At 45.0% G+C, this 18,436-nt stretch overlaps 3 protein-coding genes and 1 long non-coding RNA gene across 5 annotated transcripts; 1 reads left to right on the forward strand and 3 right to left on the reverse strand.

Annotated features, from left to right (window-relative positions):
- Nucleotides 1-250: 250 nt before the first annotated feature.
- Nucleotides 251-2,615, reverse strand: LOC124462440 (D(1) dopamine receptor-like). The gene is made up of 2 exons (XM_047013986.1): nt 2,249-2,615; nt 251-1,895 (listed from the first exon to the last, which is right to left on the reverse strand). The coding sequence occupies exon 2, from the start codon at nt 1,452-1,454 to the stop codon at nt 324-326; it is 1,131 nt and encodes a 376-aa protein (XP_046869942.1). The 5' UTR covers nt 1,455-1,895; nt 2,249-2,615; the 3' UTR covers nt 251-323.
- A 1,674-nt stretch (nt 2,616-4,289) lies between these two features.
- LOC124462446 lies at nt 4,290-7,366 on the reverse strand. 2 transcript variants are annotated; one of them, XR_006955430.1, is made up of 5 exons: nt 7,196-7,366; nt 6,786-6,833; nt 6,527-6,673; nt 5,710-6,371; nt 4,290-5,090 (listed from the first exon to the last, which is right to left on the reverse strand). It is a non-coding gene; the product is annotated as an uncharacterized LOC124462446 (long non-coding RNA). The 2 variants fall into 2 exon arrangements; XR_006955429.1 differs by having other exon boundaries at nt 5,710-6,673.
- A 6,281-nt stretch (nt 7,367-13,647) lies between these two features.
- Nucleotides 13,648-16,123, reverse strand: nek12 (NIMA-related kinase 12). The gene is made up of 3 exons (XM_047013984.1): nt 14,634-16,123; nt 14,120-14,329; nt 13,648-13,977 (listed from the first exon to the last, which is right to left on the reverse strand). Exons 1-3 carry the CDS (start codon nt 15,841-15,843, stop codon nt 13,823-13,825), a joined length of 1,575 nt encoding a protein of 524 aa, XP_046869940.1. The 5' UTR covers nt 15,844-16,123; the 3' UTR covers nt 13,648-13,822.
- Nucleotides 16,124-16,231: 108 nt separating this feature from the next.
- Nucleotides 16,232-18,223, forward strand: pin4 (protein (peptidylprolyl cis/trans isomerase) NIMA-interacting, 4 (parvulin)). The gene is made up of 4 exons (XM_047013985.1): nt 16,232-16,357; nt 16,611-16,681; nt 17,272-17,391; nt 17,807-18,223. Exons 1-4 carry the CDS (start codon nt 16,321-16,323, stop codon nt 17,963-17,965), a joined length of 387 nt encoding a protein of 128 aa, XP_046869941.1. The 5' UTR covers nt 16,232-16,320; the 3' UTR covers nt 17,966-18,223.
- Nucleotides 18,224-18,436: the final 213 nt, after the last annotated feature.

The following is an 18,436-nucleotide window of genomic DNA, read 5'->3' on the forward strand; positions in this document are numbered from 1 at the left end:
CCAGAGGGATCCCACAATTCTACTCACAGCAGCCTTAATCTCAAATCGCACATCCTCCCTCTTCCCTGCACAGCGTCTCCTCCCAGCTGAGAACAGCTCGTCTCGCCTCTTTCCCACAACATCATTGGCAGTGGCAAGGGCACAGTGCAGGCATGGGGATGCCACTGCTTTTGGAAGTACCCTTCCCCCAACCCCCACTGACCACAAAATACGGCGTGATCAAGTTCCACCAGGGGGCCCCCCAGGGGGGGGGGGGGGGGTAGGATGCCGACAATAATACAACCTTGTGTGCCGAGGCTGAAGCCCGCCTGAGAAGCGCCGAGTCAGTTCTTGTTCAGACTAGTCGTCTCAAAGCCGTGCACTCCCGGACACAGCCTGTGGCAGCCGAGGAGGATGGAGAAGGCCTTTCTGAAGTCGGCGTTGAAGGCATAGATGATGGGGTTGAGTGAGGAGTTGGCCCAGCCGCACCACACAAACACGTTGAAGGTGGTGGGGCTGATGCAAGGGAAGGACCCCCCGTGGCCGGAGGGCGACGGCTCGCAGAAGGGCACCATGCAGTTGAGGATGAAGAAGGGCAGCCAACAGCACACAAACACTCCCATGATGACCGACAGCGTCTTCAGCACCTTGGTCTCGCGCTTGAACGTCATCTTGAAGGAGCTCTCCGACTCGCCGATGCTGGAGTCTCCGCCCATGCTGTTGTGGCGGTTCTTGGCGCTCTCCGCCGCTCGCTCCAGGGCCGAGATTCGACGGATCTGCCTGTGGGCGATGCGGTAGATCTGGGTGTAGGTGGCCACCATGATGCCCACGGGGATGTAGAAGCTGATGAGGGAGGTGGAGATGGCGTAGGTCCGGTTGAGGCTGGAGTCGCAGTTCTCGGGCCCCAGGGCCCCAGCTGTGCCGTTGGGCCCCAGGGGGCCCGCAGAGCCAGCAGGGTCCAGGATGGAGGCTTTGGTCTGGGCCTTGTGCCAGTTGAGCTGGACGGGGATGAAGGAGATGAGGACGGACAGCGTCCAGGCTACGCTGATCATCACAAACGCCACTCGAGGAGTCATCTTCCTCTCGTAGCGGAACGGGCTGGAGATGGCCCAGTAGCGGTCCACGCTGATGACACACAGGTTCAAGATGGAGGCCGTGGAGCACATGATGTCGAACGCCACCCAGGTGTCGCAGAAAGAGCCGAACGGCCAGAAGCCTATGATCTCAGTTACTGCCTTCCACGGCATCACCAAGATGGCCACCAGCAGGTCCGACACAGCCAGCGAGATCACAAAGAAGTTGGTGACCTTGGAGCGCAGGTGGCGGAACTTGGTGACGGCGACGCAAACCAAGGTGTTGCCCAGCAGCGTGGTGAGGATGAGCAGAGAGAGGAAGCAGCCAGTGAGGACGCGGCCGGAGGAGGCGTCGTCCAATAATCCACTGTCGATGACCATGGTGAAGTTCATCAGATCCATGGCTCGGGGGAGGGGGGTGGAGGGGTGGGGGGGGGGGGTGTGAGTGGATAGTGGACGTGCTCAATCACCTCATTGCTTGGAGGGAGGCTGCATCAGAACCAAAGCATCAAATAACAGCATCCTCATCAATCCTCATCAGGCTGGAAGACCATTCTCCTGACTTGGGTGTGCATGCAGCTCCGGATGAATCATGAAACGCAAGGTGTTCAAGGCAACCTCTCTCTGGGAGAGACATTTTCTTTGATTCCATTTTCCAGTTTTGACATCCTGTGTTTTGTAGGGCAGGGTTACGTGACGGTAGTGCATGTTCCCTGAAGGGAAAGAGTGGATGTAAAATGTCCTATTCCACCCTAAGTGGAGGAAGCAACATATCCCAGGGTACGAGATATCCCATAACTAGCTGTCCAGTGTCTCCAAGCTCATCTCCTTACACCAGTGGTACTGGGGAAGAGAAAGATTCCGTCTCAGTACACCATGTAGGAAGCTTTCGTTGTTTACACATTTGTAATGGATCTCTTTTCGTGCCACATTTTATTCTATGATCAAACAATTTGTGCCTGTCTCGTGTGCTTTGCCTCTTTCAACAAGGACCTATTGAGGTTTTTTCTCTAAGCCAACCTTAAAAATTCTTTGAAGAGTTTTGCCAATTGTAGCTTACAGTTAAACCAAAAATGCATCATCATGTAAGAGACACTCATCGTCTACTCCATTCTGTTTTTAAAATATTTGCACACATTCAGTAGGCTAATAGAGACTTCCGTATGTTAGGAAATATGTGATTTATAGTTACTCACATGATACTGTCAATTAGGAGATGGCGTTTGAAGTCCGTCTTCAAAAATACAATGGAAAAAAATTATATCCGTTATAAGTTCGTGGCACAAGCTAAGATACATAATTTACGCTTTGGAACCACGACTACGAAAGTAAACCTTAGTTTTTCCGATCAGGCTACACTGCGAAATTATCATCATATTCTAGCATTACTGTATGATGCTTTATCTTGATGTGCCCGATTAGACGTTTTGCGTAACGCTTACCTAACGCGTTATACTCGCCAAGTGCGTCTGTCCCCTCGAACACCAAGCGACCGTCTACCGTAGCCTAGACTACACCACCGGCGACCCCGTTTCACACCCGACTCCTGACGTTGACCCATTCAAAAGAAAGCGAAGTGAGGGTGATACCATGTGACGGGTGTCGCGTTCGTCCCTGCTGCGCACTCACCGGCATAGTACTGCAAAGCTAGTAGCGGTTCATTTGCGCAACCAATGCACCATAACTCATCCAGACGCTAAATATAATAATATTAGCTAAATCTAAAAGACTTAATTTACAAACGCATAACCTACTACCAGTCATCCTACCACACCATACCACAATCACTGTTGCTCGGTCAATTAGTATTGGGCTCTCTTTAGGAATGCATGAAGGGACAGGCTAGCAATGAATACATGAATAAATAAGCCTACCTGTATTTAATTCACAATGGAAAGTGATAAAATCAGGGACTGGGTCTCTCGTTAAATCTCCGATATTTGTTTGCAATGGTCAGCGGGTCGCTGGGGCCACCTAACGGAGAGAAAGAACAGCCTCGGCAACTGAGAGAGCGAAGCTGGAGTAGTGACAAAAAAAACATCCCCCCATCCATGAGGGATGACCTGAGGATATGAGCACGTGCCCATCAATCAGTCAAATGAATGGATTATGGGCCGCCAATATATCTACAATCGGTGCCGGGTAGTTTCTCTCTTCATCCTTGTCAGGATAGCATGCCAATGTCACCTTGCCTCTTTTCATTACAGCAAGCTCATCAAAAATATTGTTGTCTCTAATTACAAATAGTCTAGGACAACATAGAATTGGGAGGGCATCTGTCAACCTGGAATTGTTTTTCCTCGGCGGGGGCTGACATCTCTCGTGCAGCGCTGCTCGATGATTGTCAAGCAAGCACATAGAGTTCCTGGATTAAAAAAGTCCTCTCCAACGTTTGGTTCAGTCTTACAAAGAACTCTACTTTGCGTTTGATTGATTTAGATAAACTTCAAACTCACTGGGGCAGTACGGTTTGTTAAATTTTGCATAGTGGTTGTGATTTGTAGGGCCTGTCCAGGGAATGACCCTGCATGGTTCTAATCTTATTCTAGCATATCAGGATTATTTCACTCTTAAATTTATAAATCATGTCTTGTTTTATCATGTGGTGTTAGTCTTCTGCCTGTCAGAGTGAAGTGTGAGTGTGTGCGTGCCTTTTCCTGTGTGAGTGCCCACACATTGTGACAGACGAGTGATGTGCTTCTCAAAGTAATCTGGAATTCATTTCTCATCTCTGCGTGATGGCTAAACTGTTCCTGTAGTTTTCCCTCAAGTGCCATCTATTGTTGGTTGTCCTTTACCGCCAGTGCCTGGTGTAGTGGAAGGCAAACCAAGGAACATAAAGTATACACACACCCTTACCACCGTCATTGTGAAATTAAATCTTCAATTACTATTTCAAGTACTTTTTCTTTAGCCTCCTCAACACTGGGACTAAAGGACACCTAAAGGATGGTCTATGCATTTACATTTAATCATTTAGCAGACGCTTTTATCCAAAGTGAATTCCTAGAGAGAGCTTTACAAAAGTGCATAGGTCACTGATCATAACAACGAGATAGCCCCAAAACATTGCGGGTAGCCAAAACATGAAGCATACATTGTGAAAAACCAAATAAGTGCCAACGGGAAGAACAATAAGAGCATGCAGTTAAACAAGATACAATTACACAACATGAACCTCAAAAGTGCAAGAGTGTACCTGTAGAAAATACACCTGCATGTTCACACACTCTTAGGCTGAGCTCTGTGGACAACATTGGCAACAGATTAATTCAGTTTGAGACCGATTTAACATCAAAGATGGCAGGGGTGGGGGGCGGGGGGTCTGATGCTTTTGTAGCCAAAATAGTAAAAAAGCAAAAGAACGTTGTGGCAACCCAGGGGCACAGCAAGCCCGGGGTCAGGTGTTCGGGGGAAGATATCTCCGGGATCCGCCCCCACCAGAGACAACGAGCCACACAGCTGCAGCTCATGAGCAGGAACGAGGATGGCTCCACTATAAAAGACGGGCCACCCCTGCTGAAAGGGGGGGGAAATGACTAGAATGAGGAGCGGGGGGGGGGATCCAGACAGCCCAGGAGACCAGTCCTGACCGTGCCCTCGACCGAGGAAGAACCTAATTTATTTTTGTATTTTTGTTGGTCGGTTCCGAAAATAAACGCCTGCTTTGGGCAGATCACAACCCGTGCTGTGCTGTGTGGTCCTAGCTGCGCCCCTTTGGTTGCCACAACATGCAACAAATACATGAGCGGTACACATCTAGAGAGTGCCAACAGTGTTCAATGGACCACAGCACATAGTGTTCCTACCTGGCATGGAGCCAGGTTATAGGTGTGAGAAGGAGCAGAATGGATGAAGCAGGAATGACAAGTGTGACGGCAGAACATGTCTTTGAGCACACATTTGGCACAACGTGTTATTTTGATGATTGTGAGTAAAGGTTCAAAAGTCAATTTCGAGATTGGACTTGACCAGGAACCATGACAACGAGTCCTTCACTTGTAACCAGCTTTCATCCAGGATTCATTCAGGTCAATCCTGCATGTAAAAGCATGGACAAGGTCAAAGTAATAATCTTTATTGTCCCCGAGAGACCATTTCTTACAGAGCCAGCAGTACAGTCATCGTCAACAATCAACACACCAAGCTACACACACAGCTCTTCTTTGGTTTGTTGAATCAGACTAAATTAGTTCTTAAATCTATTGGTCGTCCATCTTGGCTTATTACATCTGTGATCAGATGGAAGCAACCTGAACTCACTAAACAAGAGGTGACGGGTCAGCAGGTTGACTGGCGCTTCTTTGCGGCTTTGACTTTGTGCAGTTGGGAGGTCATTTATATTTGTGCCTCTATTTTACTGCATTCAAACTATTCCATATAGAGTTACCTGTTCCTGTTTGATAAGGAAAGTGACCCAAAACAACAAATCCAATAAATGGTTAGGGTTAGACTGACTCAATTAAAGAACACAATCACATAAAAGTGGAGTCAACATTAGAACTTTGGAGCTTCTGACAAGTGTCAACTGATTAGCCCATGCACAAACAACATCACAGGTTAACTTAAAGTTCATTGTCCCCAGATACTTGTACTTTTGACTGTCTTCAACACTCTGGTCAGAAATAACAGCAACTTAATCTTGGGAAGTTATTACCTGTAGTTTCGGAATGAGACGTACAAGTAACTCATAGAGGTGTGATGGTGTGGTGTTCCAACATGTTGGTCCAGATAGTGTATTAATGGTTGTCTGGCAAATCTTCTCTGCATGAAGCTGTCCTGTCTCTAATCTTGTCAAACTAGTAATTCTGAGATTCTTATCTTGCCTCTAGAAAAATGTCTGTCTTTGGTGAGAAATGAATAGATTACATGAAAATCATTTTCTCCTTGTTTCCCCTTGTACAAATACAATGATATCATCAAAATTGACTTTATTTGAAAACATGTTGAATACAAAATAAGCTTAATTCTGTTAACATTTACTTTAACTAATTCATAATTTAAATAAATTGAATGCAGGAAATAATAAATAAATAATAAATAGATGAACAACAAATGTTATAGAGATTTCATCATAGAAACTGTCCTCGTCATAGTAAAACACATTATGTAGCACATGCAATGTGCTAGCTCACATTGCATTGAATAAATAGGCATCAGAATGTTCAATGAATACATTAGTTGTTTGACAAGACATTTCGTAAAGTCTTAGCAATTCTTAGCATTCAACTCCTTGATGAACAACTTGTAATATTTGGAACAGAAGTTTATATTCTTGTATTGACTAAAGGATAGTGCGCAAGCGATCGAATGTTTGTCCTGAAAAGTAAACAACATTTTCAAGTCAAACTCAACTCCCCAAGGTCAAAAAAGAAATTCATGAGTCAGTGGAATTAAGACCACATGTAGGTTAAGAGTCATGAGAGTGCACAGTCAATGCTTTTCAGGACACATGTTTAGTCTGTATTACTGACCTCTGGCACATGCAGAAAGTTTATGTTTACCCGTAGCCTGTCCAGTATTTTCTGTAGCCCTTGTGTTTTCTGATTTCCTTCAGATATGGGTTTCAAGTTCTTCACAAACTTTGAAAGCTGCTTTTTAAATTCCGTCTGACAGAAACACTGCAATGACACACAGTTAGACTAGTTCAGTCCACACACCTTGTCCCTGTCTCATCACATTGAGAAACCCATATCCTTGGATGGAATGGTAATAGAATGCAAAATTACTTACAGCATTGCTTTGATTGCGGGGTACCATGATGGGCAATAAATTATTGTCCTGTGCAGGGGAGAATTAAGAACAGTTAGAACTACATCACTGTCTAACAAATGACAAACTGCATGTTTTTGGAAGCACATATGTATTCTCTGTAATGGCTGAGAAAGAGCTTATTGATGTTGACCCACAGAACATGCTGAGCCATGCTTTTCTTTGAGAATGGGGTTGCCTATTGCTAGCCTTCCTGGACCCTGAAAGGGCTGTATGACAACACCAACGAGACAAGGGGCTCCAGTTACATTGCATAATTTTAGCTTGGTTTGACTCTGTTCTCCCAGTTTGGCAGGAAGAACCACTTGTTCTCTACATGCTCTGTGTCAACTGGGAATACATTTGTTAACTTGGAGAAAGTGATTACTTACCCATCTGAAGGAAGTTCCATTGAGCTTTTGCAAATCATGCAAGATCTCAGTACGTGTTGGAGAGGTCCAAGTGGCTCCACTGCAAAGTGGCAACAGGATGACAAGAACAGCGATGAACATGGTCATTTTCTTCTTTTGCTGTGTTCTTTTTTCTGCGTCTCTCTGAGTCTGCATCTCTCACTCTCTTGTGATTGTAATCACAACATCTGCTTATAACGTTTCTGTAAAAGGAAGTTGCTCTGGGGGAGTGTGAAACCATGATGTCAATCATTGTTGGAAATTATCATCAAAGGGAATTATGAATTCATCATCATTCATGGGCAGGGGCGGTTCTACACGGGGGCCTACAGGGGCCAGTGTCCCCGTAAAAATATCCCTGGCCCCCACTGTGGCCCCCCTGGGCTGACTGAATAAAAAATAAAAAATAAAAAGTTTTTCTTCTTCTACTAGTCATCATGAACCGAGGAAGGGACATTGCAGCCTTTTTTGCCCCAGTAAATAAAAAAGTTAGAGAAACATATCAAGGTATTGAGAGAGGTGAGGAACTGGAAGAGGGAGAGCCAGAGCCGTTTCCAACAATGATTGACGTCATACATCAGCTTCTGTGAGGACTGCTGTGTACCAATAAGCATCAGGGTGAGCTTCAACAAAGACAAACCCTGGTTTACAGCTAAACTCTGAAAGCTGAGGCTGGACAAAGAGGCCGCGTTCAGGAGTGGGGACAGGGACAGATTCAAGGGGTCGAAGAACAGGTTTAACAGAGCGGCGAGAGAGGCTAAACGACTGTACTTGGAGAGAACATCAATTCTCTGCAAACAACTCTGCTTCTGTCTGGAGAGGCCTCAGGCAGATCACCAACTTCAAGCCCAGAGCCCCCTACTCCATTAACGACTCCCGCCTGGCCAACGATCTGAATGAGTTCTACTGTAGATTTGAAAGACAATTGGACAGTCCTGAACAACCCTTTTCCACCCGTGAGGCCTCCCCCCCTACAGTGACGACTCTATCCATTCAGGAGAGAGAAGTGAACAAACTGTTCAAGAGACAGAACCCCTGCAAAGCGGCTGGGCCGGACTCTGTCTCTCCAGCCCCCCTCCAGAACTGCGCTGACCAGCTGTCTCCGGTGTTTACCTACATATTTAACACCTCCCTGGAGACATGCCATGTGCCAGCCTGTCTCAAGTCCTCCACCATCATCCCTATGCCCAAAAAGCCAAGGCTAACAGGATATAGTGACTACAGACCCGTCGCCCTGACCTCTGTGGTAATGAAGTATTTTGAGCGCCTGGTGCTGGCACACCTTAAATCCATCACAGACCCTCTACTGGACCCCTTACATTTTGCCTACAGAGCCAACAGGTCTGTGGACGATGCAGTTAACATGGCCCTCCACTTCACTCTACAGCACCTGGACTCCCCAGCATCCTACGCCAGGATCCTGTTTGTGGACTTCAGCTCTGCCTTTAATACCTTCATCCCAGCCCTGCTTCAGGACAAGCTCTCCCAGCTGAACGTGCCTGATTCCACCTGCAGGTGGATCACAGACTTCCTGTCTGACAGCAAGCAGTGCGTTAAGCTGGGAACACAAGTCTCTGACTCCCGGTCCATCAGAACCGGATCTCTTCAGTGCTGCGTCCTTTCTCCTCTGCTCTTCTCCCTGTACACCAACAGCTTCAACTCCAATCATCCGTCCGTCAAACTCCTACAGTTTGCGGACGACACCAGCCTCATTGGGCTCATCTCTGGTGGAAACAAGTCTGATTGTAGGTGGGAAGCGGCCAACCTGGTGACCAGGTGCAACCAGAACAACCTAGAGCTCAATGCTCTCAAGACAGTGGAGATGGTTGTGGAAGAATACAGCCCCACTCACCCCATTCACTCTGTGTGACTCCCCAGTCAACACTGTGGAGTCCTTCCGCTTCCTGGGCACTATCCTCTCCAAGGACCTCAAGTGGGAACTGAACATCAGCTCTCTCACCAAGAAAGCACAACAGAGGATGTACTTCCTGCGGTAGCTGAAGAAATTCAACCTGCCAAAGACAATGATGGTGCACTTCTGCACAGCCATCATTGAGTCCATCCTCACCTCCTCCATCACCATTTGGTACGCTGCTGCCACTGCCAAGGACGAGAACAGATTGCAACGTATCATCCGCTCTGCGGAGAAGGTGATTGGCTGCAATCTGCCTTCCCTCGAGGACCTGCACACCGCAAAGACCCTAAGGCGAGCGAAGTAGATTGTGGCCGACTCCTCCCACCCTGGACACTCCCTGTTTCAGTCACTCCCCTCCGGCAGAAGGCGGCGGTCCATCAGGACCAAAACCTCACACCATACAAACAGTTTCTTCCCTTCCGATGTTGACCTCCTCAACAAGGCCAAGAGTTCACACTGACTTTAATGACTTCATGTTTTAAAACAATTTGCATTTTGCACTACATTACAAAACTGTATCTGTACCATTTGTATCTTATGTAATATTTGTATTTTATATTGTCAATTATAGCCACCTATATTTTATTTTATTGTGAATTTTATTTTCATTGTATTTCACATAGTATTGCTAGTTTATGTACCCTTAGTATAGTTAGACCAAATATTTATGTTTAAGATTCCTATATGTTTATTGTATGTACCTTCCTGCCAAAGCAAATTCCTTGTCTGTGCAAACTTTCATGGCAAGTAAATCTCTTTCTGATTCTGATTATTTTAATGTCAAGCATATTTTTTTACATTCTACACCATATTCAACGTGTAGTGATACCACAATAACTTTCATACACACAACAAAGTGTTAAACATCAAGAAAAATGATCTACATATGCTAAATCTGAAAATAATCCAAAATGATCATAATAATTTGGTCACAAACTGTTTCCAAATTTTCTTGAAATTAGATTTTGAAGGGCAGATGTGGGGGTCCTGCGGATGCAAGGTTCTGTTATCACCAGCATTTCTTTTAATCGCCAGGTGAAACTCAGTGAGGCTGACAACATGAGACTGGTTGATTGCCATCAGATATTTTAATAAATATTTGACTTTCACAAAGTATGTGTGTGTGTGTGCGTGTGTGTTTGTACGTGTGTGTGTAGGTGGGGGTCTAATTAAATGTGAACTAAATCCTAATATTGCCCGTCTGAGCCATCTTTATTGCTATGTTGCTATGCTTATGGCTGTTGTGTCTTGTGTGAGAAAAATTGCATTTCACACATCATGCACAGAACATTCCCCCTAGATGAGACCATGGTGGTGATAGAAAATCTAGTCACACTATACAAATAGCCTGGGTTTCCTGTAGAGGACCTCCTGGTGTTGGTGATGTCATTTCAACTCAAAAGGCAATCGTAAGAAAGGGCATGAAAATGCCCGCAGAGTTTCTCTGAGTCATTGGGGTTTCAACCATTTTAGGACTGTGGTCACTTGGTCAGTGGGTTGTTTGAGGGCATTAGGGGGTCAAAGTGTGGTGGTTCCATTTGAATACAAATTGGACAGCACCATGTCTATATTCTTCTTCCAACTCTGTAGTAATCTTTCACACCCCATTTGAGATCTAAGGATAATCGTGCCTTTTCAGCTGCAGGTTTGGAATAGTCTTCCGCTCCATATTAGATACTCTCCCTATTGATGTTTTTAAATCATAGGCCTATCCTCAGCCAGTCTTATGTCACTGGTCGATGATCCTGGAGAAGTGCAGCAGGTGCCTTGTGTTGCCTGGCTAATTGTACAGCACTTTGACGAAGGAGATGATTGTGGACTATAGGAGGTGGCAGGATGAGGATGTTCCTCGGGGTGAACATCAGCAATGACCTCACCTGGTCTGCTCACACGGACAAGGTGGTCAAAGCGGCCCGGAAACGTTTCTTCTTCTTGAGGAGACTGAAGAAGTTTGGCATGGACTCAGTCATCCTCACTGACTTTTATAGGTGCAGACTGACTGGCTGCATCACAGTGTGGTATGAGAGCTGCACAGACAGGGACTGCAAGGCCCTACGCAGTGTGGTCAGATCTGCTGAGTTCATGATCGGCAGGAAGCTCCCAGCCCTACAGGACACCTACCACACACGATGCCTCAAGAAAGCTGTCAGGATTCTAAGAGACTGTTACCACCCGCCCTTCAGACTTTTTACCCCGTTGCCTTCTGGCAGGCGATTCCGAAGCATTCAGTCTCGCACACGCAGACTGGACAACAGTTCTTTCCCAAGGGCCATCAGGCTTCTGAATGGACATTGATACGGACATTGAAGCACTACTCACTAGTGACTTTACACACTGTCACTTTCTGCTACTGGTTGCACTATCAGCAATATTGCACTATTGCACTAATTGTACCCCACTGTCTCTAGGTTAGTACAGGTTTCTAATGTTTGTATAGGTTATTATGTGTATTAGAGGTTTAGTATACTGTACTGTATATTGTATTATTTTGTATATTTAGGAGGTTTATTATATTTTAGATGTAATCTATGTTAAACTGAATACTTTTATGTTATGTTATGTCAGGTTTCTTTGGGTTGTTTTGTCCCAAGAATGTCAGTGCCCAGTCTGACCTTGTGTTGTTCTGTGCATCTGACAATAAAAGAACTTATACTGGTGGTTTTTCAAACGTGCTAATACATAGGACCTGACTTGAAACAGCTCAGACAGATCATTGAATGGTAGATGACTCATTAAGAAATGAGGTTGGAAAGTTGCTAAGGCCCATGAGTTCCCTGCAACATCTCACAACGCAGAGGACGGTGTTAACTTTGTCTTGACGCCATCAGGTGCCAAGGGACACAGATGAGTAAGAAGGTGTAGCATCAGGGATGCTGGGAAAAAAAGAAAGAAATTCTCATCATTCAAAGAGGGGATTTCGCTTTTTTGACTAAACAGCAATGTACAGTTGATATCTATGGTCCAAATGTAACGTTTAATGCTACAGAAGGTAATTGCGGAGATAACATTTTAAACAATATTGTGAACAATAAATGTTTGTGCTTTTATGGCCAGCTTTACTTATATAAGGACATGTTTCATGCAATGCTTTTGCCAATAGCAAACCTGATAATTTTGAAAGACTGGATTGTGTGACTCCTGTTCAACTTTGACACTAAGTCACCAGGGACATTTTTATTTATCACCACACTGTGCTGCAATGGGGGAACCTGAGTGACTACATTAACTTATGGAACTGTTGCCTCTTATTCACGTTACGTAGTAGAAAATGCTGGTGCAAAAATGTGTGTGTATGAGTGTGTGTGTATTAGTGTGTGTGCATGTCTGTGTGAAGGAATGCATGCGAGGAAGGTTTTTCACTGTGTGTGTCTTCTTTTTCATGCATGCAAGGGAATGTGTGAGTTTGTGTGTGTGTGTGTGTGTGCGTGTGTGTGTGTGTGGTCATGTGCATAAGTGAGACACATACTTCCATGAGATTGCGTGAAGATAAACCTGTTCAACTTTTCCGCTGATACCGATTTTTTTTCAGACATCGTGATGAGAAATGTCTTATGCATGCAACGGATACCAATTAAGGAAAGGATTCATGTACATGGCTTACAATTACGTCAAAAACTACTAAGAACCTGTAATAACTTAACCTAATATCTAATCAAAAAGTGCCATCTGCAACTTCCTGTAAATCCAAAACAGTTTGTCACCTAATGTATTACACAAAGGTATTCAAATCAACCAGTTGGCCTGTTTAAATTTAGAATTTAGAAAATATCTTTACAATAATGCGCAGAATGATGTACATGATATTGTGGATACAGTCATCGTCATTGCCTGTGCATCGAAAGACTAAAGGAGAAAGTAGAACATACGGAATAAGTAATAAGGCTAGTTGTCACGGCCACAGCTGTGCCCCCTGTTTTTGGTTTCGCCCTGCCCTAGTGTTTCCCTGTGTCTTTCGTTGTCTTCACTTGTCTCGTTGAGTGGTTTCAGTTCTCGTTTGTCTTATCGTGTCCAACTGTGTCTTGTTTGGTTCTGTGTATTTAGGTTCCTGTTTTGTCTCCAGTCTTTGTCTTGTCCTTACCCTTGTTAGTGTGAGTTCCCCGTCTGTTCATGGAGAAATAAACCCTTTGTTTGAGGCAATGTCTGGCTACTCACCTGTGTTTGGGTCCTACCCCACCTCACACTGTAACACTGGTGCCATTTTTGCAAAGATACAGGAACTAAGTTTCTGAATTGCTTAAAGCAGACTTATTTTGACTGACTTAACAGTGTGTTTACAAAGGGACATCCCCAGTGTCTACCAATGTCAAAACATCCCTCTCATGTGTATGGTATGTAAAACTATTTGAGATTTTATGTCAAATTACTGTGGTATTGTGTTGTTGTCTCATGTTTGCGTGTCGATGATGGTTACGTTGGTATATTGGTTGTGCTGTTCAATAAACTTGACTTTATAATTTACCCAACTCAGTTCAACGATTAATTCTCTTAAAAATTCCATAACAACAAACATCAACTCTGTTATTAATTCATTTAGGGTCAGATACATGATCATGACTTAGGGTTGTACAGCCAATAAAAATAGCCCTACCATTCTAATGTCAAGAGACACTTTAAATGTCATTTTACGATGAGGTGAGGTCATCCTGTGTCCTGCTTAGTTTCTTCTATTTGTTCTCAGTGGGTTACTTCCTGTTCTACTCTGCCTCTTGGTCTATAGTGAATATGAGATGGCAAGTCTCCAGTGTGTCTAGTCTGAGTGTGTGCTCAAACTGGGGTTTCAGGTCTTGGGGACTCAAGCCATTCTCAAAGTGTTCTCTGATCTCCTCATAGAGTGAGAGGCCGACATCATCTGAAACACAGACATGCATTAATACAAACGTCTTTTCTGTTGTCGCTTTGAAATCTTGTCATTATAAACCCCCTGACAACATGAGTATATTTCTACAACATCTATTCATTTCTTCCAGGTGTATGAATGATGTGCTGCTTACCCATGATGCACTTCTCCCTAAGTGTCTTCAGAGTGACGGGCCATCCCCCAGCATCTCTCAGGTGACACTCCTCCTCCAAAACATCCCCACATCTATCCACCGTCAGTGCCAAGGCAGCACGGGCACTGTGAACAACACCCATCGCATCTTCCTCTTCCTCCTCTTCAAAGTCATCAGGATACTCCCCCCGCCCGGCTCCGTCAGGACTAACTGAAAACAGATCCCCACAATTTGACAATGTGAGTATTAGTGAGACAACGATATATCAGAAGGACCCAGTTTGTGATGATTACAATGCACCAGAACAGCTTTTGTGAGTTCATGTTCCAGATCAGCTCTGACACATCAGCTCATCAGTCTTCATTAGACTACTGCTGACTGAATCAGGCATGTGTCTGCAGGTTTAACAATGGGCAGGGCGCTAGGTTAACCCCCAGGAGCAGAGCTGGTTATCCACTACTTGAAAGCCTAGATCCTAATTAGAGAACCGTCTCAATGGTTTTCCTCTTTTTACCCTCAGATTCCATAGAGAGGTCTTCCTTGGGAGAGTTCCCGGGGATGACCTGGCCCTGATCCCCATCCTCCTCTACAGACGACACGCTCTGGTCCTCATCAAAGTCTGACGAGTAGTCAGATCTCCCCCCATCGCTGACGTCGTCCTCCGTGACTTCAGCCTTGCGGAAGCAGGGCTCCACTGGGATGCCTGTCCCTTCCTCCTCTTGCTCCTCTTTGTGCTGTTCAGGGCCCAGCGTGAGGGGAGCAGAGGCTGCTGGCCCGTCCGTGGGCCCTCCTTCCCAGGCTGTCCTCCCGCTCTCCTCGACACTGAAGGTTGTGCCTGGGGAACCACAGTTCCCAATTGAGGGCTGTATGGATTCGGAATCGGCACCCATTCGGAACTCTGTCTCCCTCTCTCTGAGGAACTCTCTGAGATGCTCCTGGACATAGGCGGTGCCCAATATGGAAGCGGCGCTCGGTCGACTCTCTGGAGCAGGGCAGAGCATCCTCTGAATCAGGGAGGACATGTTGTCTGAGAACACGTGTGGCACAGGCCTGTACTGTCCTTTGATGATCTTGTAGAACAGACTCAGGAGATTAGAGGCCGTAAAAGGCGGACTGAGAGAGCAGAGCTCGAACAGTAAGCAGCCAAGAGCCCAGATGTCTGACTTGGAGCTGTATGGGACGTCCTGACACAACTCCGGGCTTAGGTAGCTGGGCGTGCCGATGCACGTACGAGCCATGTCCACTGTGTTGGTCATTATCTTAGATATCCCAAAGTCCCCCACCTTCACCACATTTCCCTTTGTTAGCAGCATGTTGGAGGTTTTAATGTCCCTGTGTAGTATTTTGGCCATGTGTATGTAGTCTACGGCCATGGCGACTTGTACAAACCAACCCATGATAATATTCTCTGTGAAATAGTGATCCGTGCTTCTCTCTTTGACTTTGTCATCCAATGTTCCACCATCGCAGTAGTCCATAACTATATAGATACAGTCATCCTTTGAGTTCAGAAAAGCCTCTTTGAACTTTACAATGTGGGGGTGCTTCAGTCTCCTGATGATTTCAGCTTCCTGTAGGATTGCTCCCTTTGTCCTTGTCTTGTGAGAGTCATCAGTTTGAATTCTCTTCACTGCATGCAGGTACTTGGATTCTACATGTTTCATTAGAAATACGTCTGCTGATCCCCCTCTGCCCAGACAAAGAATGCTCTCGTACATTTCCATATCAGATCAACTTTAAACTTAAATTTTAAGGTACCATTTTATAAAGAAATAATCGAACGGTTGTAAAACTGGAGGAAGCCTTGGGTGCTAAATAATATAACGTCACCTGTCTGTGTTTGGTGCCATTCCCATAGTAACCCAGTTTGCCTCATCCCCTTTATAACTCGCATTTCTATTGGTCAAAACGTTAACAGTTAGAAAAACTCCTGGGAAAACAATGTTTTATTTGTAAGTTATTATGTTAGTGCGCATGCATCGGTGGACCGTTTGTGGCGAGGACATGTAAGTTTTGTGGTCCAAAATACGCTGATGGGTTCAGAATAGGAAACACGGCTTGTTGGCAAACGTAAAAAATGAAGTGGTGCGCTCTGCGCAGTTGTGGCGAGCTGAGAAACCGAGTTTATAACCAGTCCAACTGACAAAACAGCACAACCTGAATAGCTTGTGCCTTTTGCTTTGCTTTTACACTTGTTCAGAATGCCACCAAAAGGGAAAGGTGGCAAGGGTGGCAAAGGTTAGGACTCATTAAATAATTTGTCTATATTATTATTAGTTTTTAGGAATATCTTGCACACTAGAGACAAAGTATCTCGCAGAATCGTTTGGTTCCCAATCTCAGGCTAACTACTAGCTACTGTAGCTAGCTACTCGGCTAGCAGAATGCTGCCAAGTGAGCTAGCACTAGCAGTAGCACACATGATCAATGTTACCTACTGCCATATGTTGAATGAATGTAATCAGTGACGATTACAGTTACTGTTGCACAGGTGCTGGTGCCTCAGGAGGCGGTGAGACAGAAAAGAAGGAGAAGACTCCAAAAGGAGGTACTGCTGTGAAGGTAATTTGTTAGCCAGCGTTACAGTGTTCCAGTCTGTACATGTGATTGTTGTGATGTGGATGGCTTGTAAACGAAAGCCAGCTGCTATAGCTGCTGGATAACCAGTATAACAGCCAGTTCTATCAGCAGTCAACAGAAGCATATAGAGCTATCTAAGGAAAACGGTACAGTAGGTAGGTCTCCTGGAGCAGGGTTAGACAGCCCTGATCATTGTTTGGTCCAGGGGTATCCAACGTTGTTCCTGGAGAGCGATCTACTGTACCGGTAGTTTTTTGCTCAAACCCCAGTTGTAACCAAATTTAACACATCAACTAGGTAATTATTAGAATCAGATTAGTGTTGAAGTGAAAACCTACAGAATGTTAGCTTACAGTGAACATGTTTGGAGACTTAGTTTGAGGACTTACTATTCTGTTTCCAAGTTTTATAAATAGTTTTGACTTCATTAAATCCTTTTTATAAATGCATCTCCACATTAGAAAAGTGAGGGAATATCTGGTGCTTCCGGCTGTTTCCTATCTTAAAAGTAAGAATGGATCATATCATGTATTATTGTGTCTCACTGTTGTGTGGTGGTGTGTCTGTATTAGGTGCGACATATCTTATGTGAAAAACATGGCAAAAGTATGGAGGCAATGGAGAAACTGAAAGCAGGGATTCGATTCAGCGAGGTAGCATCCCAGTACAGCGAAGACAAAGCCAGACAAGGAGTAAGAATTCCAGCACTCGCACATCACACTCATCCCAGCGTAGGACATAGCTGTTTAGTCATTCTACTGTGCTACTGTACCCACGTGCACCCTGCTCTTCCTCTGCCATATGCGGATACAGCGTACAGTGTCTTTAGGTGTGTGTGAATGCTCCGCACGTCCTTAGAAATGAAAACACTGCGTCCAGATGTTCTGCTTACCTCGACCTCCTGGTGTGTTGTGTGTAAATATGCTACACCCAAAATGTTCCACTAGATGGCGATGCGTTCCCCTTTTTGTATGAAACCATATTGCATTGCGTTCATTTACAGATCATCTTGAAATAATCTGTGTTTTATTGTCTGATTTGCATCCAGACCATGTCGATCTTTGGTCAGAGATGGGAGTGTGTGACTGTTGTTCATGTTTATGACAGGGTGACCTGGGGTGGATGACGAGGGGCTCAATGGTGGGGCCCTTCCAGGACGCGGCGTTCGCCCTGCCCATCAGCTCGATGGACAAACCTGTGTACACAGATCCTCCTGTCAAGACCAAATTTGGTTACCACATTATCATGGTAGAGGGCAAGAAGTGAGAACAGAAAGACTCTACATCAGGACACCTGGACTGGGGGAAGAGGGTTGGACTGAATCATTCATTTTGTGAGGGCAGAAAGACACTGCCGTTTTTCATTTTCTTCGTAAACGTATGTGCAACGTGTTTTTTTGGAACGGGAAGGCGGTGCTTTGGAAGGGAAACTTGTGATTTCTGAATTCTGATGTACCATTTACATTTGGTTGGATCTATATAGACAATAAGAAATAAATGACACACAGTGTACATGTTAAGATTATTTCTCTATCAAGTAATGCACAGAGTCGTCGGATTCAAAGAAGGTACAATAGTTTAATGCTTGCCGGCAAGGAGACAAATCTGATCACAATACAAAGTTGTCTGGTTCTCAAGTCTTCATGTAAGACCATTTAAACATTGGTGAGAAGTCCCCTCGCCTGCATATCAGCTGTCAAGGTGATCGATCCCAGAGGTAGAGCGCGCGTGCAACAGA

The sequence above is a fragment of the Hypomesus transpacificus genome, unplaced genomic scaffold (assembly GCF_021917145.1).
Source record: "Hypomesus transpacificus isolate Combined female unplaced genomic scaffold, fHypTra1 scaffold_213, whole genome shotgun sequence".
Taxonomy (NCBI): Eukaryota; Metazoa; Chordata; class Actinopteri; order Osmeriformes; family Osmeridae; genus Hypomesus; species Hypomesus transpacificus.